At 54.9% G+C, this 22862-nt stretch overlaps 11 protein-coding genes across 11 annotated transcripts; 4 read left to right on the top strand and 7 right to left on the bottom strand.

Moving 5' to 3' along the window:
• Window positions 1-47: 47 nt before the first annotated feature.
• P170DRAFT_512905 (uncharacterized protein) lies at window positions 48-2037 on the bottom strand. The gene is made up of 2 exons (XM_024855034.1): window positions 1672-2037; window positions 48-1611 (listed from the first exon to the last, which is right to left on the bottom strand). The coding sequence occupies exons 1-2, from the start codon at window positions 1786-1788 to the stop codon at window positions 160-162; spliced, it is 1569 nt and encodes a 522-aa protein (XP_024700053.1). The 5' UTR covers window positions 1789-2037; the 3' UTR covers window positions 48-159.
• Window positions 2038-2483: 446 nt separating this feature from the next.
• On the top strand, window positions 2484-3790 carry P170DRAFT_439998 (pirin family protein). The gene has a single exon (XM_024849968.1). The coding sequence runs from the start codon at window positions 2583-2585 to the stop codon at window positions 3705-3707; it is 1125 nt and encodes a 374-aa protein (XP_024700052.1). The 5' UTR covers window positions 2484-2582; the 3' UTR covers window positions 3708-3790.
• A 140-nt stretch (window positions 3791-3930) lies between these two features.
• On the bottom strand, window positions 3931-7024 carry pmt4 (dolichyl-phosphate-mannose-protein mannosyltransferase). The gene is made up of 4 exons (XM_024855033.1): window positions 6965-7024; window positions 6602-6883; window positions 4889-6533; window positions 3931-4825 (listed from the first exon to the last, which is right to left on the bottom strand). Exons 2-4 carry the CDS (start codon window positions 6833-6835, stop codon window positions 4371-4373), a joined length of 2334 nt encoding a protein of 777 aa, XP_024700051.1. The 5' UTR covers window positions 6836-6883; window positions 6965-7024; the 3' UTR covers window positions 3931-4370.
• A 352-nt stretch (window positions 7025-7376) lies between these two features.
• P170DRAFT_479296 (uncharacterized protein) lies at window positions 7377-8495 on the bottom strand (the record flags this gene model as incomplete). The annotated part of the gene is made up of 1 exon (XM_024853657.1): window positions 7377-8495. The coding sequence occupies one exon, from the start codon at window positions 8493-8495 to the stop codon at window positions 7377-7379; it is 1119 nt and encodes a 372-aa protein (XP_024700050.1).
• A 428-nt stretch (window positions 8496-8923) lies between these two features.
• On the bottom strand, window positions 8924-10746 carry P170DRAFT_479295 (zincin; the record flags this gene model as incomplete). Its single annotated transcript, XM_024853656.1, has 3 exons — window positions 8924-9521; window positions 9586-10615; window positions 10683-10746. The coding sequence occupies 3 exons, from the start codon at window positions 10744-10746 to the stop codon at window positions 8924-8926; spliced, it is 1692 nt and encodes a 563-aa protein (XP_024700049.1).
• Window positions 10747-11871: 1125 nt separating this feature from the next.
• P170DRAFT_439995 (putative MFS transporter) lies at window positions 11872-14282 on the top strand. The gene is made up of 4 exons (XM_024849967.1): window positions 11872-13331; window positions 13406-13770; window positions 13843-13942; window positions 14008-14282. The coding sequence occupies exons 1-4, from the start codon at window positions 12354-12356 to the stop codon at window positions 14029-14031; spliced, it is 1467 nt and encodes a 488-aa protein (XP_024700048.1). The 5' UTR covers window positions 11872-12353; the 3' UTR covers window positions 14032-14282.
• A 431-nt stretch (window positions 14283-14713) lies between these two features.
• Window positions 14714-16052, bottom strand: P170DRAFT_479293 (uncharacterized protein; the record flags this gene model as incomplete). The annotated part of the gene is made up of 6 exons (XM_024853655.1): window positions 14714-15048; window positions 15109-15176; window positions 15234-15613; window positions 15665-15741; window positions 15792-15828; window positions 15888-16052. The coding sequence occupies 6 exons, from the start codon at window positions 16050-16052 to the stop codon at window positions 14714-14716; spliced, it is 1062 nt and encodes a 353-aa protein (XP_024700047.1).
• A 512-nt stretch (window positions 16053-16564) lies between these two features.
• On the top strand, window positions 16565-18158 carry P170DRAFT_449848 (sterigmatocystin 8-O-methyltransferase precursor; the record flags this gene model as incomplete). Its single annotated transcript, XM_024851073.1, has 5 exons — window positions 16565-16753; window positions 16825-16957; window positions 17129-17252; window positions 17309-17763; window positions 17848-18158. The coding sequence occupies 5 exons, from the start codon at window positions 16565-16567 to the stop codon at window positions 18156-18158; spliced, it is 1212 nt and encodes a 403-aa protein (XP_024700046.1).
• A 201-nt stretch (window positions 18159-18359) lies between these two features.
• P170DRAFT_415448 (putative dynein intermediate chain) lies at window positions 18360-20737 on the bottom strand. The gene is made up of 3 exons (XM_024847064.1): window positions 20592-20737; window positions 19715-20527; window positions 18360-19643 (listed from the first exon to the last, which is right to left on the bottom strand). Exons 1-3 carry the CDS (start codon window positions 20721-20723, stop codon window positions 18525-18527), a joined length of 2064 nt encoding a protein of 687 aa, XP_024700045.1. The 5' UTR covers window positions 20724-20737; the 3' UTR covers window positions 18360-18524.
• Window positions 20738-20820: 83 nt separating this feature from the next.
• Window positions 20821-21801, top strand: P170DRAFT_415445 (ATP synthase subunit e). Its single transcript, XM_024847063.1, has 3 exons — window positions 20821-21022; window positions 21106-21295; window positions 21405-21801. The coding sequence occupies exons 1-3, from the start codon at window positions 20999-21001 to the stop codon at window positions 21473-21475; spliced, it is 285 nt and encodes a 94-aa protein (XP_024700044.1). The 5' UTR covers window positions 20821-20998; the 3' UTR covers window positions 21476-21801.
• Window positions 21591-22514, bottom strand: P170DRAFT_439993 (CSN8/PSMD8/EIF3K family protein). The gene is made up of 2 exons (XM_024849966.1): window positions 22333-22514; window positions 21591-22281 (listed from the first exon to the last, which is right to left on the bottom strand). Exons 1-2 carry the CDS (start codon window positions 22496-22498, stop codon window positions 22010-22012), a joined length of 438 nt encoding a protein of 145 aa, XP_024700043.1. The 5' UTR covers window positions 22499-22514; the 3' UTR covers window positions 21591-22009.
• Window positions 22515-22862: the final 348 nt, after the last annotated feature.

The following is a 22862-nucleotide window of genomic DNA, read 5'->3' as shown; positions in this document are numbered from 1 at the left end:
TGGTGTTTAATGAGCGCCGATCGACGGGAACGCGGGCCTGAGAGTGAACAGGTGGTCACTGTGTATACTAAATATCCTTGGACTACAGGAACATCATCATGCTTCAACTTATTAACACTGGGGAAAACCTGGATATCAAAAATGCACACACGCATACACTCAAATCACCATGTAGAATTGCTCCATTTGGAGCTCAGTGTCTTCAGCCTGATCACCCTCACCCTCGAGGCTCTGCTCGGGGTCATGGTCTCCTGTCGACGCCGTCTGTTGCCTCTGCCCAGCACCATCCTTCTGCCTTGCCCCTTCGGCCTGCTCGCCTTTCTCTGTAGACTGGGTCTGCGTCTTCCCCGTCGTCTCTACCGTCTCGGACTCCTCGCTGTCGGTGTCCACAATCCCGCGCAGTCCCCGTTCTCCGTTGGCTAAGACGACCTCCAGTGTCCAGTCCTTACCCTTGGCCCACTCCTCCATTTGTCGCTTCAGCTCCTCGACCTTCTCGGGGTCAAGATCGTACTTCTTCAGCTCCTCGCGCGACAGCCGTTGGATTTCCCCGTTCTCGCGTTTGGCCAGGGTATCGACCTTCTCTTCCCCGGCAGAGGCCACGCGGCCCTTCTCAATCGTCTTGCCCTCGGACCCAACCAGCTTCTGAGCCCCCACCTGGATGTCTCCAACGATGGGGAACTCCGGGGTCTCTGCGGATTCGACCAGTCGCTGCGACATATGATATTTCTGCATCGCCTCCCATTCGGGCACCTCGTCCGGCGTGAGGATCTCTCGACAATCAATTGAATGCACTTCTTCCTGCTGCGGGGGCAAGAACGCGACGTCGTTACACAGACGCGGGGTGTAGATCACCATCAGGTAGGAGCAGGTGGTGAGTTCCTTGATCCAGCCGATACGGTCCGTCGATTGCGGGTGGCAGTGGAACTGGACCTCGATCTTCCGGTTTCTTCCCGTGAGGTCGCAGCGGGTGCCGCCGTCGAGACGCTGCACGAGGTACCGCGAGCCCCCTTTCGTTTGCAGCTCGGCGAGAGCCGTGGTCTTCTTGCTGTCCGTGTCCTCCGCCTCGTCATCACCGCCTACGGACCGCGGAAACCGGCCGAGGATGAACGAATGCGTAGTGGGATCCTCCATGGGCGGGTAGTTGGGAATCCCGCTCCCCGAAGGCAACGCGTGAAACTGCTTCACCTGATTCTTGTAGCAGAAGGAGTAGGACCACCATCCCGACACATAGTACATGCATTTGCCCTCCATCTCCCGCAGCAGCTCCATCCCGCGATCCGTCGCCCGCGCCAGTTCTCGTTTCTCTTCCGCCTCGGTCGATTCCTGCGTGCCGTTTGATTTGCTCGGGTCTTCCCTGTCGACGTGGGGGATGCGACACAGGTATCGCTGACCTTCGAGGTCCATCTCCTCGTAGGAAACCAGCTCCCCTTCCTCTCGCCGCAGTCTCCCTCCCGTGCTTCCATGAGAGCCACCGTTCAAGGCAATTTGGGCCTGGTTTTGACCGAAATTTCTCTGTTCGTCGCTGAAAGTAGAAGATTCGTCTTGTTGCGAGTAGAGCAGTTCTCGAGCATGTGATTCAAGGAGATAGCCTTCGGGGAAAAGGACTTGATACTAGAATTGGTTTCTTGTTAGTCAACATCCTAGACATCAGGCAGCAGAAAATCTGCGTACTTGAGGAAATGCGAGAAGATCGTCGTGTATGTTGAAGACCTTCTTGCTGGCCCAGGCAGTGGAACTGGCGCATGCCAGCACTATTAGCGGCGCGATTATCCCGGAGCCTCCAGGCATATTGGGTCGAACGCAGAGAAGATGACGAATGGCAAGAAGTAGCAGAGTAAGAATGGGACTATGAGATTCTAGTGCAGCTGTTGCCGGTCTATCGCGATGCCGGGCGGAGAGACGATCTGGCCTGTTGCGAGCTTCCCGGCGGGACAGCCCCAGGCCGTGGAGCTAAATAGGGATTGGAGGGTTAGAAGAGATAGCGGAGAATACCGAAAGACCAACGAGAACTACTCTAGCAGCAGCAGACGATCAACAATCCGGGGTAACGAGGAGAGTCGCGAGGAAAGGCAACGCTGGCCGCTGCGAAGGCCGCCCGCCGTCCAATCGGAGCGCGACGCCTTATCGAGTATCACCACGTGCTGGGGGGTCGAATGACGTAAGGTCTTAGTCAGGCGTTTGCATTTCTACTCCGGAGTACTGCTACCTAGGTAGTTACTCCCTACTTTACTGCGTACTGTATTGAGAGATTATGGTTGATTATTGAGAACTAATGAGCCATCAGGGGATTTTAGAGCCATTGAGCCATGCGATGACTGACCCTGAATAATCTGAATAATCTGAATAATCCGACCCAATCGACCAGTGCGGAACCAACCATTGCCAAACCACCACCGCAACAGGCTTAGCGCTGCTGACGGCAGCGTTTGTCATCGCTGAATTTCTCCATCGTCGACCCTCTTCAGTCACGGCTTATTCGAGAAATTATAAGACGTGACAAAACCTCGCCCAATGGCTCGAGTCTTTTCTACCAAGTTCTCGCTGCCATTCCGCACGGGTATAAAGAGCCGTCCGTCGCGTCCATGAGGCCCTTTCTGTCTTTTTTCATCGGCATCACAGCTATCCTCCTTCCACTCTTCTATACTTATAGATCTACTCCACACTACTCGGACAACCTCCAGCCTCTAGTCTCCAAGCTGCTGCAGCGTCTACACCTGCAACCCCCCACGACCATCACCATCAACGACCTTCCGTCCATCGACCTCTACCCACCGCCCGTCGTGGTCCCCGTCACTGATATGGCCGTCCCCCGCGCAATCCGCCAGGTCTTCCTGGCCATCGAGCAGGCCGAGGGCGCCGGCGCACGGGTCCGCCGCTCCATCGGCACCGCCAAGCTGCGCAACTTCAGCCCCTTCCTGATGCTGGACCACTTCACCATCGGCCGCGGCGCCGGCTTCCCCGACCACCCGCACCGCGGCCAGGAGACCATCACCTACCTGCTCTCCGGCGGCGTTGACCACGAGGACTTCGCCGGCAACAAGGGCACCATCGGGCCCGGCGACCTGCAGTTCATGACCGCCGGCCGCGGCATCATGCACGCCGAGATGCCGCACGAGAACCCCGACGGCTCCCCCAACGTCGGCATGCAGCTGTGGGTCGACCTGCCCAAGCACCTGAAGATGTGCGAGCCGCGCTACCGCGACCTGCGCGCCGCCGAGATCCCCGCCGCCCGCGTCGACGACGGCCGCGTCGAGGTCAAGGTCATCTCCGGCCAGTCGCACGGCGTCGACTCCGTGCGCGACCTCGCCTACACCCCGGTCTGGCTGCTCGACGTCACCATCCGCCCCGGCGGCCGCATCGCCCAGCCCCTGCCGCAGGGCTGGAATGCCTTCGCCTACACCCTCGCCGGCACCACAGTGTTCGGCTCCAACGACTCCACCCAGCTGGTCAAGGAGTTCCACAACGTCGTCTTCGACCAGCCCGGCGACTACGTCGAGGCGTCGGTACCCGACAACGCCGAGTCCGAGTCGCGCTTCTTGCTGGTGGCCGGCCAGCCGCTGGACCAGAAAGTCGTGCAGTACGGCCCTTTCGTCCTGACCAGCCAGGAGGAGGTGTACCAGGCCATGATGGACTACCAGACCGCGTCGAACGGGTTCGAGAGGACCCGCGGGTGGGAGAGTGAAATCGGCAAGAGGATGGCGTTCTAAACCTAAGTGATCAAAAAGGGATTTGTCTTAGACTTTGTTCTCTTGTGTTTGGGTTTTGTTATGATATATGATACTCCTGTCGGGCGTTAATTTGTGTTTTTTCTTTCTTTTTTTCTCTGGTTAAATAGCAGTGTACAATGTATTTATTCGCATCGGTTTACCAAACGAAAATTAGGTGCGACATCCTCAAGCCGTTCTACTCGAAAAGTTGTAAAAAGTCTAGCTATCGGTCAAAAATCTGATTGAATCTGCAAAACAACGCTATTTTGGGTCTTTTAAAATAGAAACATGGTTACCAAAACAAAATAAGAAGCAACAGAAGAGACAAGAAGATATTAGAAGAAAGACGGATCGTCGCTCCAGACCACTTGAACAATCCAATTCCAACCAAAACTCCATTTGATGGCAATCGGGAATTTTTGAAAAAAAACCAAATCCCGTTCTTGTCGGGATTGTAGACCGATGCAGCCTAGGTGCATTATCGACGACGCCCTTCAAATACCCACCAGCCAACATAATAAATTTAGGCCAAAGAAGGAAGACCTGCTCATAACACGAATATAATCTACATGGCGGGTGAGCGCCTACGCCCGAGGGAAGGCCGGTAGAGGATTTCCTGGGTGATTTTGTGGTTGCGCTCTGCCAACCGGGTGGTGGAAGCGTTTATTTGGCGAAATGCAGGTCGTAGCCCAGCCATCTGCGTGCATTCACGCCGTCGACATCCAACCCGGGGGTGCCGTAGGTCAAGGGGGCGTAGAAACAGAATCCCCAGAAGGTGAATCCGAGGATGACCAAGGTGGCAATCCAGCCTGCAACGAAGGACTTGGTGCCCATGCGCTCCTTGGCGGTAACGAAGCGGCCTAGAGAAGTGGAGGCCTTGGCCTTGCCCGAAGGGTCATCTTCGCCATCGGTCGAGCCTCCGACCGAGACGGGCTGGAGGTTGAAGATAAACTCAACCAGCGCTCCCGTCACCATGGCCGAGGCGAGGTGGGCGGGCAGGTAGTGGTGCAAGAAACGCTGACGGCCCATCAGCCAGAAGGGGAAGTAGTGAGCGGCCCAGCAGAGGAACAGGAAGCCAGTGCTGTTGTACAGGCGGGATCGTGCTCCAGCGCCCCAGACTAAAAGATTAATTCCGTTAGTTTCGTGAACGCAAGGGACAGACGATTCAAGTCGGTACTCACTTTCTTCAACGGCATCCACTCCACGACGAAGGGACAGCTGATCCGCACCAATGACGCCGGCAAACACCGCCAACAGACTGCTGGAAATCCACCATCCGATGGGGTTACCCAAGAAGTAGATCTGCTCCCGAGTATCGTTCTTGGTCCAGAAGCTGACACCGCGCAAGAGGAAGGGCCACTGGAAGGGCTCGCTGGCGTAAGGGTGGCTACTGGTCAGAGCGTTGTTATGGAAGAACATCGCCCGCTGGAGTTCCAGGTATTTCCGGAAAAAGGGCAGCTGCTTCACTTTGCGCTCTTCCTTCTGCGTACGAGGGCTGCCTTCTTCCAGCGACTCGATGGAGTCGACAAACCACAGGTTGCTGCTCTGAAGAACGTTCTTGTTGCCGTTGATCTCCGCCTGTTTGAATCCCCACTCGGGCAAGGGAGTAGTGTGAGTCCACATCGCCACCCGCGTGGGAACATGGATCAATTTGAAGTGGCTGGAAAGGGTGCGGAACTCCTGTCGGGACTTGCCATTTTCGATCTTGATTTCGAATAAAGTGTCGTTGCGTCGGTCGCCATTGGCCACCTCCTGGGAGACGGTGGTAAATTCCTGGTTGGTCGGGTAGTACGGAGAGGCAACGTCGTGCGTCAGGAGAACGGTGTCGGTGCCCAAGTGACGGAGCTGGACAATATCGCCGTTGTGGACGTTGTGGCCCTCGCCCTCGTTGTCCTCCAAGGGAACCGTCGGGATGATCTCCCACTGGTTGTTGGTGTCGTTGTAGGGGTATCCGGTCACCTGTTGGCCCTGGCTAGAGATACGGCCATCGTCATAGCGGAGGGGATAGGTATCCCAGTGACTGTGCAGGAGCACCTTGGTGTCCTTGTGCTTGATGGTGATGGCGTCGTGGTATTGAATGTTGATCGACTGGGCAGACAGGACATTGTCGCTGAGGGTTTCCTGGAAAGCCGGGGTCATGAAGTCATCGCCAGGACCGGAGCGAGTGAGAATGGCGAAATGAACCTGGAACCAGAACAGGTAGAAGAAGAAGGGGACCACGATGAGAGCGAAACCACGGGCCACAAAGTGCTTGGTCCACTCGACCATGCTCAAGGCACCGTTGGCACGTCGGATGTCCAACAAATTCCACAAGTCGACCAACACGGCAGCTCCGATGGTGACGAAAGTGAACACGCCGACGTACTTGGTGGAGATGACGCAGCTAAGGGAAACACCGGTCATCAGGAGCCACTTCCACCACTTTCGCCCGAACGCCTCATGGCGCAGCTTGTAGAAGCGCACGTAGCAGAGAATGCTGAGTGCCATCGTAAGGACCAAAGAGGCATCCAGGAGGATGAGTCGATCTTCACCGATGTGCGCGTTGTCGAACAGGACAAGCCCGGCAGACAGAACACAGGCAGGCAGCGAATATCCAGACTCCCACATGATCAAGAACACCACCGGGACGGTCAGGGCGCCGAGAGTTGCGGGCATGGCACGGAGAGCCACATAGGGGACATTGTGCTCGACGTACGAGTCGCCGATGTTGTCGAACAGGAAGTGACCGTCATAGCCAACCAGCCAGCCCATGAAAGCGAAGAGGAGCTTGCCGAACGGGGGATGAACATCGAAGAAATAGGTGCGTTGTAGGTAATAGGATGCGAACTAAACAGACCGCGTTAGAGGCAATGTCTCCCAGAGCACGAGCTGGCTCGGAATATCCCAGGTCTTACCTTGCCGAAGTGGACTTCATCGAACACCACCTCCGCGGGGTATGAGATCTTATAGAATCGGGTGATGAATGCCAGCACGGTCAGAACGGTTATGGCCAGCCGATAATCCCATTCTGACTGAGGCTTGGGGGTTGCGGATCTAGACAAAGGAGAGGCACCGCCGTCCAACGGCGCAGGAGAAGCCTCCTTCTTTCCGCCTCTCTTACGGAGAGAGGGCGAAGGAGACGAAGACATGGTAGCGGGTAAAGATTGGATAACGATTGGAGATACCAGCTAAAAGTACTGGAGGGAGGTCGCGGTAAGGGGTCAGCATTCGCAGTTCCAGCCAAACCAAAATAAAAGAAACGCAGCAGAACCACTCACGGTAATTACGACAAGAACATGATAGAAAAGGAGAGTCGTGTCTTTTTTTCTCGGAGACGGGGAGAGGGAGAGAAAGACAACGGTGATGGGGCCAGATTGCGTGTCTCCGGCCAAACACGCGGAACGGAAGAAGGCGTGGGTCCGAGCATCCGAACATGTGAACAGGAGAGCTCATTCATGGTCAAGCAAAGATGCCTTGGTTGGCTTCAATTTCTATGGACAAAGGACTATTCAAAAATAAGAAAAACCCAGCCAAAGGCAATAGATGCGGTAAATCAACTCCTGACGCTCCCAACGGCCCCCAATGCCAGTATGTACAGGTATAGAGCCATCAATTTGACGATGCAGCTTGGGGAAAAAGAAAATCACCAAAAAAAAAAGCAAATAAAGCAAAGCAGACCAATTCCGGACTTCAGTCCCGATCGGTGACCTCCAAAAGATCTAGTTCAGTTGTCACAAGAGATTGGAACTCCGCTCGAGAGATCCCCGTAGCTTTCGCCAGACGGAACAAGCTCTTGATATTGGAGCCGATATGTTGCTTGACTCCCACTTCGCACGCGGACTGGCTTGCCGCCTCCCTTTCCAACTTGGCGACGGCGTCGGAGCTTCCAGACGAGATGGACGAGGGTCGAGGGTGGTTTAATGGCATGGCGCTGTGCCCGTTTAAGCCCTCGTTGCGAGGCGCCGGTTCCTCCGTCTCCGAGTCGTTGATCTGGCGCTGAAGAAGGCTAGCGAGTATGTCCCCATTCAAAGAAGATGATCCCGGCGGTTGTTGCTCCTCCGGGTCATGGTTGTCCATCGCCGGTTGCACTTCGGCATACCGAGAGAAGTATGCCGCCTCGGAGGTCTCACGTTGCGAGTTGGGAGCAGGCGTTTTGACCGACGGAGTTCTGCCCGGCGTTGCGTCGTACTGCGCCCAGTAATCGTCATCGTCGTCGTCTTCTTCTTCTGCCTCTTGCGCAGGCCGAGCAGCGGCTTGTTCGTGCTTCTCGGCGGACTTCAGGGCATCCTCCAGCACCTGCTCCTTTGCCCGCGCATTGGCCTCCCCTATGGAAATCGACCACTCCCGATCATCCTCGGACTCGCCTTCCTGGGGAAGCAGCTCTGCGACTCGCCATCCGGGTCCTCCACCTTCCACGTCGGTGGGACACCACAGATACAGAACTCTTAGACTGTAGTCGTCCAGGAGCATTCGAGACTGGAGGGTTTCCTCGTCGATCCGCTTGTACGTCACGGGGATCTCCCCGGGTAACTCAATTTCGCCGGAGACGGGATGGGGCTCAAAGTTTGTGCCGTCCACCAGTGCCTGAAGACGTTCGGCTTTCCCTTCATTCCAGCACAGCAACTGCAGCCATGATTCGGTCGGCGATGCGGAGACGGAGCTGAAGACTTGCACTCGTTGACGGAGGATGGGCGAAAGCAGCGATAGAAGAGCCGGGGGAGGACGAGGCGATACGAAGGCCGTGGGGAGACACGCCAATAGCGGAGGGAGCAGCTCTCTGGGATCGGGGGGAGGGATGAGTTCGACCATCGTGAAAGCGGGGGATTAACGCAGGGTGGCAGAGAGACGTTGCAGCTGAGGGCCAGTCAACAAAACGATGTTGATGCTGAAGAAATCCGGGACCTTATCGAAGCCAGTGTCGGCGGTGAAAATGAATGGAACGTCAGGGTCAACCGAAGAAATCCCACGTTGACGAGAGCGACAGACCCAGAGCGACGGCGTTGCGCCTGCAGCGTGCCATGACCCCTTAATAATTTGCAGCAACAGGCCATCTGTACAAATGCAACGCTTTGCTCCCTTCGTCCGAGCAAAGTTGCGGGGTTGCTTTCATGCCGTTTCCCCTCCGCCGCCCCGTATCGCCGTATCTCCTATTATCTACGAACCATCCCCTGGATAGCATCTACAACTGCAGCTACAACCACCTCCTCAGGGAACGGATGATTCTTCATCGACTCAATTCAGCTGCTTTCGCTTAATTTCCGCGGCTTGCGCCGTCGCCACAGACACGCGATGATCGCCACGATTACCGACAGCACCAGTGCGCCCCCAATTCCGGCGCTCAGCCCGATCACCAACGGCTGATGCTCCTTCACCCACGATCGGGTCCCGTCATCATCTCCGTCGCCGTCGCCGGCCCGAGACTGCGCACATTCCTCCCCGCCTCGCCACTGACACGTCATGCTGTCGCAGCACTGGGCATCGCGCTCGTTGCATGCATCCCCTCCGCAATCGCACGCCTCTCCCGCCTCGACGATGCCATTGCCACATTGGCCATCGGGCACACTGGTTACGTTGCCGCCCTCGTCGGCGTCGCGCGCACTCACGAGACACTGGGTATTCGTCCGGCGGGACCCGAATCGCGAGCAAATGTTCCCGATGGTGCATGGGGAGAATCGGGTCATGCCCCGGTTCGACGACGGGTTCATGATGTATTCCCCATCTGCGTCGCAGGTGGATGTGGAAAGAGGACAGCACTGCGAGTCATCGTCCGCGCCCGACCGACAGGTGCTGGAGTCGCAGTCATGAACGGCGCCGAACGTGTGAGCCGATTCGTGTCTGGATGGTTACATGCAAGTCAGTCATTTTGCATCATAATACAGAAGAAAGAGGGGTTACGTACGCAAACACCTGCCACTCGCTCTGAGATCGGGCGATCACATTGGCTCCGGGCGTAGTAGCGCGGTACCCCGAGGCGCCCGAGTTGCACAACTCTCCAACCCAGGAGATCCCCACGGCGCCGGTGTTTGGGCACCCCGTCAGCAGCGACCAGTATGCATTGTCATCATCGATCGAGCTTCGCCAGGATGAAAAACGGTCCAGGCGCCAGCTCAAGTCGCCGCTGGAGCAAGGCGCGTTCCACTGCGAGGAGCCGGAGACGCTGTCGGGACACTCGGTATCGCTGATCGTGACGTTTCGGAGCCCAAGCGAAACGTTGAAGCTGTTCTCAAACACCACCGACGCGGTGTTGACCACGTTGATGATGTTCCGCCGCACCGCATTGGTGGAATTGAACTCTGCCGAGTAAGTACAGTCCGTCACCACCCCAATATACGCGATTTGTCGAGATGTAGGACAGCCGGACGTGCTTCCGATCGTGTCTGCCAGGCTCATGTCCTCCGAGTCATCATCCCACCCAATCTGTCGACGGTCCAAGGAAGCTATCGACGGGGAGATGCACGATTGCTGGAGTGAGGAGTCGTCGTGGCCTGATACGGAGGGCGCCGAAGCTTGATGGACCAGCATGTGGCCTGTCTGCTGGTCCTGCTCAAGTTGGATCTTGTATTGTTTCGATGAGATAGCGAACGTCCCCTCGAACAATGGCTTGGCCGTATCTTCCAACACGATGAGCCTTGCCCAACCGACTGTCGCCCACGGTCTGCCCGCAGACCGCATCCATACGGACCCTTTCGTAACATGATACGTCGACTGTGTCCATGGTTCAACATCCCGGATGTTTCCATGTACATTTATATACTGAACGTAGGCATCTTTCGCGGTAAATTCTCGATTTGTTTCTAGCACAAAGGCCAATGAAGTATTGCTCCCTTCGATATCGGCAGTGATATTAAAATGCGGCGACGAGCCAGAGTCGGGAAAGGTTGGATGGGATGTAGAGTTGACCAGGCGAAACGGAGTCTCGGCAAGACGCGCTGAATGACATCAGAGCCGTCGGTTAGCCGGGCCATCCGCAACGGGCAGACAATAATGTACACTCACCTGTCACACCGGAAGTCCATGTTAAAAGTGCAGCTGAAGCAGCCAGTAGATTGCGTATCTTCATCCCAGATGATTGATTGTTTAAAACTCTAGGGGAGGGCCGTTTTAAGTACTCCGTAGGGCCCGTCTTGGTATTAGATCAGGGGTTTAATTACGGAGTAGTTCATGGGGCCGAAGCAGGCTGATCACCCAAGGCGTACTCCGTATTTATAACCATCGTCTGTCGCACGAGCAGGACTGATAAATTCCTCCGTTGGATCCGTTGGAGCAGGCGTTGAATGATCGGGTCCAGCTCTTGAACAAGGCAAAAAAATAAAATAAATGAAGACGGTATGTACGTGCATGCAATAATTCGTCGTCGTCGTCATCGGTCCTGGGCATAACCTAGTCTTCTGCACGCTAAAGTTTCGAGAGAACATGACAACTACACACATCCACCGATGTGATCATCTCCACGGAGGGAACCGATCGCACAGCCACCTGGAATGAGCGTGGGCTGAGCCGCTGAATCCGAACGGACCGTGGTCATTCTCGGAGATAGGACGAGCGCGAGCGTGCCAAGTGCAAATGCTGGGACTCCACGATGTCAGCAACGTCTGGTACGAGGCTTGGCAGATGTGATCTGAAAGACAGAACTCATGGTCATCAATTCTCCCGACACTTGGCACACCGCAGCAACGCGTCTCCCATGTCATCAGCCGGCATGGACTCCAGCAGCGCAGAGTAGATCTGGGGATTGTGACGACATGGAACCATGCGGTAGATCTAGGGATTGGAGTCTTTTCTGGAAATCTCCACCGTGTCCGTTCTTGGCTTGCCAGACGGTAAGCAAGTCGCATTAGTCTGGAGTAGAGACCGGGAAATCTTGTTGCCTTCGTTCACCAACAGGGCTGTTGGAGGATGAATAATGGAATCCACTGGGGATACAGAGTGTGTCCGTTGGTTGGTAGAATTGACGGGTCTTGTCATCAAGTCCACTTGCACAGCCATGCGGTCGATCGACATCGGACTAAGCAGTTCGTAGTACGCAGTATACTAACTGCCCATGCTCACAGTATATATCTCGGAGATCGCTCCAATGTCCGGACTGCATTCGTCGCTGTCCCCATGCCATCTCACTAGGCACGGTTAACTCTGACTCGAAGGCCATGGAACCTCAATCGACAGAGACAGACCTTCACACAAGATCTCATCATCACATAAACCAAGATGTTCCTGGTCTCCCAGGGACTGACTACCTTGCTGGCAGCACAGATGGCAGGACAGAGCCAGCAGAACCAGCAGGCGCAGCAACTGCGGTGAGATGTCGCGGGGAATAAATACGAACCGAACGGAGAGAACCGAGCTGGTTGTTCATTGCCAGAAAGACCGAGGATGAGCAAGGATCAGGGGCGATCTGCCGGACCGGGTCGAACCAATAATCATGAATGTGACCCTGTGAAGAAATCTCGGCCGGGCGGGGGAAACCATGCATGGCTGGACTAGATCGTCACTAGTCGTTATCGCGACTTCGGCGAGTTTCCATTTCTTGCCAAAAAAGACCGACACGTCGGTTCTTCGTCACGTCTTCCGACCGCGCCATGGATTGATTGCACTCAAACCGGGGAGAGAGAAAGTGTGAGGAAATTAAGAAAACAAACACCAGGGGAACTCATTGCTACCTTTTCTACCATGACGGAAAAACCCCCTCATCTCACGGCCATCATGGCTGACGAGCCTGGTGTGCAGCCCGGCCAGACAGATGCAGATGGCCAGGAGGAATTTCTTCCGGAAGAGTTGAAGGAGCTGGAGAAGAGGGTCCGATGGAAAGCTGATCTGCGACTCTGTACAATCGCGGGGATTTTGTGCAGCCTCAACCTGCTCGACTCGGGCATTCTCTCGTCAGCCTCGGTGACCAGCATGCTGAAGGATCTCGATCTCCAAGGCACGCGCTACTCGGTCTCCATCTTTATCTTCACCATCGCCAGCGTGGTCTTCCAACTCCCGTCCACGATCGCCGTGCGCTGGGCCGGTCCTCGGGTCTGGTTCTCGGCCATCACCGTCTGTTTCGGCCTGATCACCCTGTGCACGGCGTTCATCCACACCTGGCAGCAGCTGGTTGTCCTGCGCGTCCTCCTCGGCATAGCTATGTCCGGTATCTACCCGGGTCTGACCTACCTCATTAGCACCTGGTATACTCGGCGCGAGCAGCAGCTTCGGTTTGCCTTCCTCCAGTCAGGCGAGGTCACCGTGCTGGCCACCGGCAATATCGTGAATTACGCGCTGAACCTGCTGGATGGGCGCGCCGGGCTGACGGGATGGCGCTGGATGTATCTTGTGCAGGGGCTGACCACCTGCGTTCTTGGTGCCCTGACCTACTGGTGGATGGTTGACTTTCCCGAGAAGGCCGACAGAAGCTTCTACTTCCTGTCCACAACGGAGACGCGAATCGCTGTGCGGCGTATCCAGATGGACCGTGGCGACGTCGTGCTGGAGCCCTTTTCCTGGCGCAAGATCGCCGTCCATTTCCTCGATCCTAAACTGTACGGGTTCGCCTGCATGTTCTTTCTCCTGAATCTGGTGTCGACAGCGCTGAGCTACTTTCTCCCGATTATCTTGCAATCCGGAATGGGGTTCTCCAGCAACGAATCAATTCTACTTTCCACGCCGGTAGGTCGTGTTGGCGTCTTGTTCCTCCTGCCTTCTCCCGTTCTAAAAATGGATCGTTGACCGTTCTCAACCAGCCGTATTACTGGTCCGTTGTGCCCGTTCTGTTCACCTCCTTCATTGGCGACACGTATGGCAAGCGCGGTCCTTTGATCGTCTTCAATGCGCTTTGCCTGGTGGCCGGGTTTTTGATGTTTGGTCTGCCGGCCTCGGGCCAGGTCACGGTGCGGTACATCGGGACCTTCCTGGCTACCGGCGCATACATCTCCAACTGGGCTGCATTGAATGCGTTCATGGCCAACAACGTGGTCGGGCAGTGGAAACGAGCCACCACGGCGGCCGCTGTGTCGGCTTGCAACGGCCTGGGCGGCGTGGCGGGCAGCTACATCGTGCGACAGCAGGAGGCGCCGCAGTATGCAACGGCAGTTTGGGTGTCGGTTGGGTAAGTATCGCGACTTCCAAGAGCTCTAGGAGTGAACGGCTATGGACTAAATGGACTAACGGTTCGGTGCAGATCGCATGTTCTTATGATTGCCATCGTCGGGGTGTTCACTATCTGTTTCTATATCTGCAATAGAAGATATGACCGTAATGCACAGGCTTCCCAGAGCACGGTATGTGGAGTCTCATCATCTAGGGAACGTTGGCATTCGACACTGACTAGGTTTCCGTTCTGCAGGTCGGCTTTCGATACACCTATTGAATGCCGTGGTGGCGTAGAGTTGCAACTGCCGGGATAGAAATCCGTGAGGCGCGTGGAAAGGATTTGAAAGTAAATGAAATCGTAATGCTTCTGGCCTCATGAACGCAATGTCTCTTCCAGTATCCATCTGTCCCATCGTTCTCCGGAATGGCGTGGCAGGATCCACTTGATCGCGATCGAGGTGGGTCTGCCATGGCAATTCCGGATCAAAGGCAGCTGAAAGACTGGAGCCCTGACTCGCAAGCCCAAAGTAAGATAGATGAACTTTTATCCTCGGTTGTGGCTCGCTTCCACAATTCAGCGACGGGGCCCGCATCGGCCCCTTGCAGGTCCGACAGTATCTATGGGACATTTCGATCTCGCCATTCGCATCGTCTCGATCTTATCTCAGATGGGTCCAACTGTTTCTTGGCACATTCTTCCTTATCGCACACTCTTCGCTTAATTTGAATGTTGGACTGGATTGAGAGCGTTTCAGGCTTTCAGTAGTATCCCGAGTGTGGTGATTAGTGAGTGGAGATGCCCCTACGGAGTACGGAGTACAGTAGTACTAGTCTCGATACGCCGCCATGTGTTGCTAGAAAAGTGTGGATCCCACGGCACTAAAATCGTGTGTTTTGATGTAGTCTAGTCCTTGTTGAATCGGGGCTTGTAGACGAAAAGAGCAGAAAAGCCCGTTGAATCATGTCTCTCGATGTTCCATGCTTCGCATAGAGATGCTCTCTGGATGATCATCCGGTGTCACAGTTTGACTTTCCAGCGATGGATTCGTGTCCAGAGGCCATTTATCGGTCTCGGCGCTGTCACCCAGTCGTGCAAATCCAACGACTCCTTTGGTCTTGTGTTGACTGGTCGTGTACCGATGTCGCTGTTGGTTTTTGGGCTTGGACGAATGCTTGCTCATCAGCTGACGGGGCAAGATCCGTACGATCAATGGCCAGATGGAAGGCAGACACGCGGCAATGATGATAATCCCTCCCTCCAGAACAGTCCAGATCCCTAGGTTGACCGATGCCCCTGTGGTGACGGTTAGCTATCGCAATGCATGGTCCTACGGGATTGTCCGAAGTGACATACAGGTTGGATCGGTCATGGCATTCTCTTGGAAAAAGATGGTCATGCGCAAAATACTCGCCACGGTGCCCCTGGTGGTTTGGTCAGTCTGAGAAAACACGATGATTCTCTATCGAGGACACACTCACAATCCTCCGAGTAAAAAGACCGCTGTCAAGGCTAGTTTCTGTCCCATCCGAGTATGGAGTCTCCAGACAAACGGCATAGGCATCACGAGTATCACGACGTCGGTCAGGATGTTCGGGGGCGAGACGTATCGGTAAAACGCCTGCTGGTCAAAACAGGTTCCTCCTTGGATCGTCTTATCCCAGGTATATGCAACGGGCGAACACTGGAATATGGCGGCAAAGAAAACACCGATTCCGTGGCCCATGACGATCAGCCCAACGGCGTAGGCGAACATTCGGGACTTGAAGGTGTTGAAGATGCGAATGTAAAACAAGAGGATTGAAATCTTTGCCGGCGTCACGGTGAACGGAAAATCAAGTATTTGGTTTGCATACAGTCCCTGTGCGATTGTCAGCGATGCGACTGGTTCGAGGGACCATGTAGAAGCAACCTTCTCTAAGGAGACCAATTTTTGGGGCGTCTGCATGACATATTCCATATGGTACCCCAGACCCGCTACCTTGAGCACTGAATGACAGTTAGTACTCGATTCGCGTGGCAATTGGCATGTCACATACAAACAATATACAAGGCCGATTGCCCAAGACTTGCCACCTGCACACACGAAAAGAATGAGCTGCAGTCAAAGCATCAAGCGCTGGGATTATCCCTACCAAGGCGGGCACGATCAGATAGTCATCCAGAGCGCATGCCACTCTCTGCATGTATCGTGTGTAGAATCGAGCCACTACGATCAAGATCTGCACAACCGCAATGGCAATGGCCACGCCCATGAGCGAGTCACCGCAGTAAGAAACATCGACATTCTGATCGCTCATCTTCCCCGGAGTACAGGGATCTGACACACAGACACCGAGGAGGCAGGAAATCCCATCCTTATGAATTTTCTGGGCCTCCGCAGCTGCTGGCCACGATAATTACATAATGTCACGGTTAAAAGTCCAGCTTCAGGACCACGGCTCACGATGAAGTGGATGGGGCTGCGATCTTTGGTTCGCAGCGAAATGCGCCTGATAATCTCCGCTGCTCTCCACATGCTGGACCGGCCTTCAACCAACCATAGTCCATGTTCTTCAGCGCTCAATTTTCCAGTATCCCAATTCCTGTGAAAGTGAAAGCACCACCGGGCAGTCCGGAATCCGGACTAACGGCGCTTGCGAATTATGTGGTTGAGCTCTCCACAGGTGCCTGTCCTGGCTGTGCTGGATTCCCCTTTAGATAATAACCTGTTGATCTCAGCTGGCCTTTCCAAACAACCTTTTCTTCTCTTCTCTTTTCGCCTCTTGGTCGGCATTTGACAGTACTATACTTTCCCGGGTTGTCTCCAAATATGAGTGAAGATCAAAGTGCCACCGGCACTTCATCCCTTGAGTTGCAGATCGCGGCTTTGACACAATCCGTGCAATCCAACCAGGAAAGCATCGGCAATGCCACTCGTTCCAACGCCATCAAGGCGGCCCGAGGTTTATTGAGTGCTTTGGTGCCTCCACCGGAAACGGTGATCCAAGATGTCGCTCTGGTACGTTGGAGAGACACCTGCTTTCGATTGAAACCCCAGAAAATATAGCTGATGATGCGAACTGTCACAAGAATTGCGCATTGCCCATGGCCCTCCGTATGGGTGTCCAATTGGAGGCATTCAAGATGATTGCCAGCAACCCCAGTCAAGGGACAACATCGCAGCAAATCGCGGAAAAGTCTGGGGGCAGCGTGATTCTCGTCGGTATGTCTAGACCCCTTTGCACATGCCCACCTCCCCATGCAGGTGAACTCGTACTACTCCAATGCCCGTGAAGAACCATGGTCCCACTCAGATCTTGTCGATCCTCCAAGATCTTCGCTGTCTATACCTCTTCCTGTTGTAGATCGCCTTGTATACTGACAATAGCCGAAGATCAGATCATGCGACTGCTCACAGCCGCTGGGTATGCGCTCGAGGACGATGTCCAAACATACAGGCCATCCCCCCTCACAATGGTCATGGCAGACCCCACTATCGAAGCCACAACCAGAGTCTGGTAAGTTCCTGTCGATATTCTCATAGATGTGTTTGTGTTGACTCTCCAATTCTCAGTTTCGATGTGGGCCATTTCTGTACCACCAGTGCCCCGGCATTCTTCCGTAAGAACAACAACCAATATCCCAGCTCTGCTAAGGACACGCCTTTCCAATTGGGCTTGAACACAGAGCTCAGCTATTTCGACTGGCTAGGCCAGAACCCAGAGCCGGCCAAGGATTTCCAACAGTGGATGACCCTGAAGCAGCAAGCGACTCCGAATTGGATTGACTGGTTTGACCTGCAAGGCACCATTGTGAAAGACTTCCGAAGCGAACGCGCAGATGACGTGTTGCTGGTGGATGTTGGCGGTGGTGAAGGCCACTATTTGCATGCATTGAACCAAAAATTTGCAGATCTCCCCGGACGTCTGGTTCTACAGGACCTGCCCCAGGTCATCTCGAGCATTGCGGATCCGCCTCAACGGACAGAACTGATGGCTCATGACTTTTTCACGCCGCAGCCGGTGAAAGGTATGTTTATTTGCTAGCCGGTTCACGCGTCTACTATTTCACTGGCCCCGAATCCCTGCAACTGACTATTATTCTATGACACAGGGGCACGAGCATATTACATGCACTGGATTTTGCATGACTGGCCCGATGACCAGGCCCGTATCATCCTAAGCAATATTGTCGAATCCATGGAGCCAGGGTATTCCCGTCTTATCATTAACGAGCAGATCATCCCCGATCGAGATTGCGATCTTCCCACGGCCTGCATAAGCATCATGATGATGGTTCAGGTGGCCGCCTTCGAGCGAACGGAGAAGCAATGGCGTGAGCTCCTGACTTCAGTGGGGTTGAAGGATATAGCTTTCCACCAAGCCCCGGGAGGTGGTGAGGGTATTATTGAGGCCATTCGATAGATCATTATCGCCAGTGTTTTTGGTCAAGAGTACATCGCATAGTCAGAGTAATACACCGGCAGAATCTGCAGTAGATCATCGATCGAATCGCTCTGCCACTGACAGAATCGTCGTTGACCATGTGCAGGCGCAGCTTGCGTTCTGCGAGAACATCAAGTGGCTGATATGGGTAAACTAAGTATATCGGGAGAACAACATTTTCTGTCTGCTAGGTCTTGCTTGCACTACATAAATGCATACACACATCAACGAGGTGCCCACGGGGTATATGATAAGTTAAATAAAGGCGCCACTCAAAAAATTGTTGATACATACTGGAGCAGAATTGAATCGAGTACGAAGGTCCCGGTAGTACCTCGGGCTAATTCAGTTCATTCGATCATTCTGCTCCAACTTCCCAACCAACCGCTTCATTCCCGCCCACTCCTCGGCCGGTACATCCTCAGGAGTACCACTGAGACCCTTTCCGACTTCGAAGACCGTGACGACACCGTCTAGACCGCCAGTGGCGATACGCTTGCCTTCACGTTCCTCCCATGCAACCTTGTTGAGACTCTGCGTCAGAATTCCCCCGCGGCCCTTGGAGGGTGACGTTCGCACGACCGGGACCTCGCTGTCCGTGTAGAGATCCCAGACCTCGAGGTGCCCAGCACCATCGACGAGAGAGAACACCCCCGGGCGATGAGGAGACCACCGTGCGTCGTACACCACATCTTCCCGGTTGATATCGAGGATGGGCGTGACAACCTGCGCAGTAGCCGAAGTGGCGGGCGCAGTCGTCGCCGGTGGGCGGACACGCCACAGTTTAACGCTCCAGTCCAAGCTCGAGCTCAGCATCAAGTCGCCGAGATCGACGGGCCCGCGGGCCGGGTGGAAAGCGGTTGACATGATGGGGGCCGCGTGGCCGCGGTAGGCGAGACGGTGGTCTGTACCCGCCTTTGCGCCTGCTCGATCATACCGATGGCATGGATAGATGCCTCCTTCTTCTGTACCTACAATAAAGAACGTCGGATCAGATTGCGGGAATGACATGGTGGTGGGCGCGAGGTCTTCGGTTTTTGAGGGTGGCGGTGTGGACAGCTCGAGGTATTCCTGAGGCTGGGAAAGCATGTCAACTGTCCAGCCGCAAACCACACCGTCGGTGGACGCTGTCAAGATATTGTGGGCATTCTGTGTGCCGATAATTGAGATGCTGTAGACCGGATGGGTGTGTCCAGACCCGGTCAACGGTGTCTTTTGTACTGGTGCACCTCCGCCAGCGCGTGACGATCGGGTATCCCAGAGCAAGACTTGGCCGGAGTAAGAGCCACCAACAATGAGATTGGGGTGAAAGGGGGAGAACTTGGCGGCCAGAATATCGGAGGTAGAATGAAAAACGTACTCCGGCCGAGAGTGGAGATGTTGGTTCCAAACCTGGACCAGACCGTCTGGCTCATGGGGCGCAGAAGGGTTTTTGGTGTATGCAGCTAGAACAAGCTCTGGAAACTACACGCGGAGGATTAGACACGCACACTCGAGTGTATATATGCGTTGGTTGGGCTATAGCGGCGACTTACCTTTGGAGAGAAGCTGATGTCGCTGATCATACGTTTCTTACTCCATCGCTCATCCCAGAACTGGCAAACTTCTTTGATGCCTCTCCTTTTCTTCCCATGTTCATCATCATCCTCCAGCTCGCCATCGACCCCCCCAAGCTCGTAGTCTGCTAGTACGTCGTATTCTTCGTCCAGCGCTCGCTCGATGACCTTTGCGGACCGCTCCACAAAGTCCAGGAAATCGTCGGAAGAAGTGACAGCCTTGAGTTCGTCCTCCTCAAGCATGCGCAAGGGATAACGCAAATGAGAGGCTTCAGAAGCGACGTTCTCTTGGGGTTGTTGCTGGGTGGCCTGGATTTCATCCTCGATCTCCTTACGAAGCTTCTTGCGAATCTCCTCGTCCCGCTCGCGCTCTTTTTTGCTCAGCCGTTTGCCAGAACCCGCGGGGTCCTGGAGATCCTCCTCTTCCGACTCTGCCGCCGAAGCATCTTGCGGATACTGCTTCAAGTCATCCGTCTGCACACCTTTGCTGTAGGTGACGATCTCCGGTTTAGGTTCAGGGGGCGGCGGCGCTTCAGGGCCGGACGGATAGGGCTCGGCTCCGACCGTCTGGACCGCAATTGATTGAGAAACGGGTCGCGTAGGCGGGCTGAACGCTTCGGTGTTATCGCCGCTGAGTTGACTGGCACTCAGCACGGAATTAGGTCGGCTTCCTTTTCGCGAGGGGCCGTCGGCGTGGCTCACGGAGGCCGACCCGGGCCGATCCACGAGACGGGAAATCAGGTCATCGAGCTCTGCTCTGCTATCAGACCGGCTGGGAACAGGCGACACGATCTACAGAGAGCCGGGGGTTAGCAACGGTGGCCTGCACGGGCAGGACATTCGAGCGGTTCCGTACCTCAGACGCATCCCCCGTGTTGGCGCGCGTTTGGGAGAACTCCTTCTGGCGCAGCTCCCGCTGGCGCTTGAGTTCAGCGAGTTTGGCCCGTTTGGCCAGGATCTCGGCCTTTCGCTGCTGCATGGAAGCCATGGTGCGGTGGGGGGAAGCTCGGGAAGGGAGAGAAGGTCTTCTTTATTTACCCCGTCGGCGCTGGCCTTCCCCGTCCCGCCCCAAATTCCGGGTCGGCGGATGACATAAGCACAGGAGGGCCGGCCGGAAAAACTCGCGACAGGAACTTCGTCTCGACAAGCTTCTGAGCATCCCGATTGCCAGCCATTGACCCTCGATTCCCTGTTCCGGCCCCTTCACTTCCCAATTCCCTCGTCTTCTTCGATTGCCGCTCCGGAGTCCAGGGTTTTCTCAAAATGGCCTCCACCCAAGGTGTCAATGTGAGTGTCCGCATGGACCCCCCCCCGTTTCGATAGTGGTCCCTTGATAGGTGACTGACATGCTCCTCCTACCCACCACGTAGGTCCTGCGCTATTCGGCTCTCGTAGCCGGCCTCGTCTATGGTTTCTACCACCAGTCCTCGATCACCTCCAGCGCTAAGCGTGCCGACGCCGATCGGGAATACGCTCGCCAGGAGCGCCTGATCGAACAGGCCAAGGCGGAATGGAAGAAGAAGACGGCACCCCAGGAGTCCAAGGCACAGAACGGCGGAGGTAGGTCACGGTGATCTTTCGATCGCATCTGATTCAATGCCGCCGGCGTATCCGGACAAGGCGGCGTCGTCTGCGCTCCGACACTAACTGGTACTCCCTCATATTATAGTCATCACGGATCCCGAGGACAGCCGGTTCGACCTGGAAGCATACCTGAAACTGAAGGCCGGAGAGAACTAGAGTATACGATCGAAGGTGCAACATGAGAAGAAAGATGGTACGGCTTTTCTTTAGGTACGAAGATCGTACCTCCTAGGGTACAAGAAAGAAAGATGGTTCGGGGTCATCCCGATTATGTATTATTGTTTGGTCTAATTTCCCCGAGTCGTGTCCTTGCGAGCGAAAGGAATGATGTTTTTTCTTTTTCTTTTTTGCTTTTTACTTCGTTTAGAGATTCTCTCCGAGTCTTGTACATACCCTGGGCTGCCGTGCATCTGTACACTACAGTTGGACCAGAAGAGCAAGTGATTCTGTTGTATGCTGCCGTGTCGTTGCTGAACTCTTTGTCCCGTGCGCGCCCTTGGAACATCACAGCCTTCCCCCACATGTAGCTCTGTAATCTGTAAGGTCATCGGGGCCATTGTCGAGTAATAGGGCCTATCCCTTCAGTGGCATTAAGCCATCTTTGTTGGCGCCGGTACCTCCTTGATTCGCCATCAGAATGGTAGCCTGGGTTTTGATCGGATGTCATGGTGTCGGAACCTATTCTCCGCTTTAAGCTGCATGCTTGCCGATTAACGCCATGATCTGGTCCAGCCCATTTTGGAGATCGCCGTCTGTTTCAAGGGCCGTGGGGATAGGTTTCGGGCGAAGGAGCATAGTATTTTCGTCCCATGTCCATCCACGGGCTGTGAACTTCTGTATAATGGCCGGATCTCCCTTCTCCGCCAAGTCTGGGTCCAGGCCGAGGTAACTGGCAGCCGCTGCCGGTCGAATCGCCTCGTAGGCCCCGCTGACCTCTTTGAGCGTTTTTTCCTGGAAATGAGCTAGAAGTGTTGTTAGGGATGTTTGACTTGTAGAATGCAAGGCTGACTGACTTTCAAAGCTGTTTACCACTTGTTTCAGTGGCTCGGACCACGGCAGCTCTCTAAGAATCTTGTATACCTGTTCATACTCCCGCTGCCAAACGGCGCGCAGGAGTACCAAGCAGTTCTGTAGGGACGAGTCTTGTTGGGATAGGTTTGGAGGCATTCGTTGCGTCATCGCGCGAGCTTCGTATCTATCCCAGAGGATAACGGTCAGTCATTCGACCAGTGTGTAGACCAAGAGGAGCCGACCGAACGTACATTTGATCCGTGAGAAGGTGCGCAAAAAAGAAGGTCGAATAGAAGAAGCTCAGAAGGTTCTGATCATTGCTTTGTTTGGAAGACGAGAGTAATAGGGCGTCGCCTTCATATTGGGAGAGGGTGTCGTAGAGCTCGGACGGGGAGCGAGCCGACGAGAAGACGGCGGTGATGCGTTCCGCGGACAACGGGGAGTCCATGATGGGCAGTCGAGAAGGACCGAGCGTTCGACAATCAGTTGACGATGAAGAAGACGAAGAGGCTGAACGAGGGCATCTACAAGT

The sequence above is a fragment of the Aspergillus steynii genome (genome assembly GCF_002849105.1).
Source record: "Aspergillus steynii IBT 23096 chromosome Unknown P170scaffold_8, whole genome shotgun sequence".
NCBI lineage: Eukaryota > Fungi > Ascomycota > Eurotiomycetes > Eurotiales > Aspergillaceae > Aspergillus > Aspergillus steynii.
This window is presented reverse-complemented; position numbering and strand designations above follow the sequence as displayed.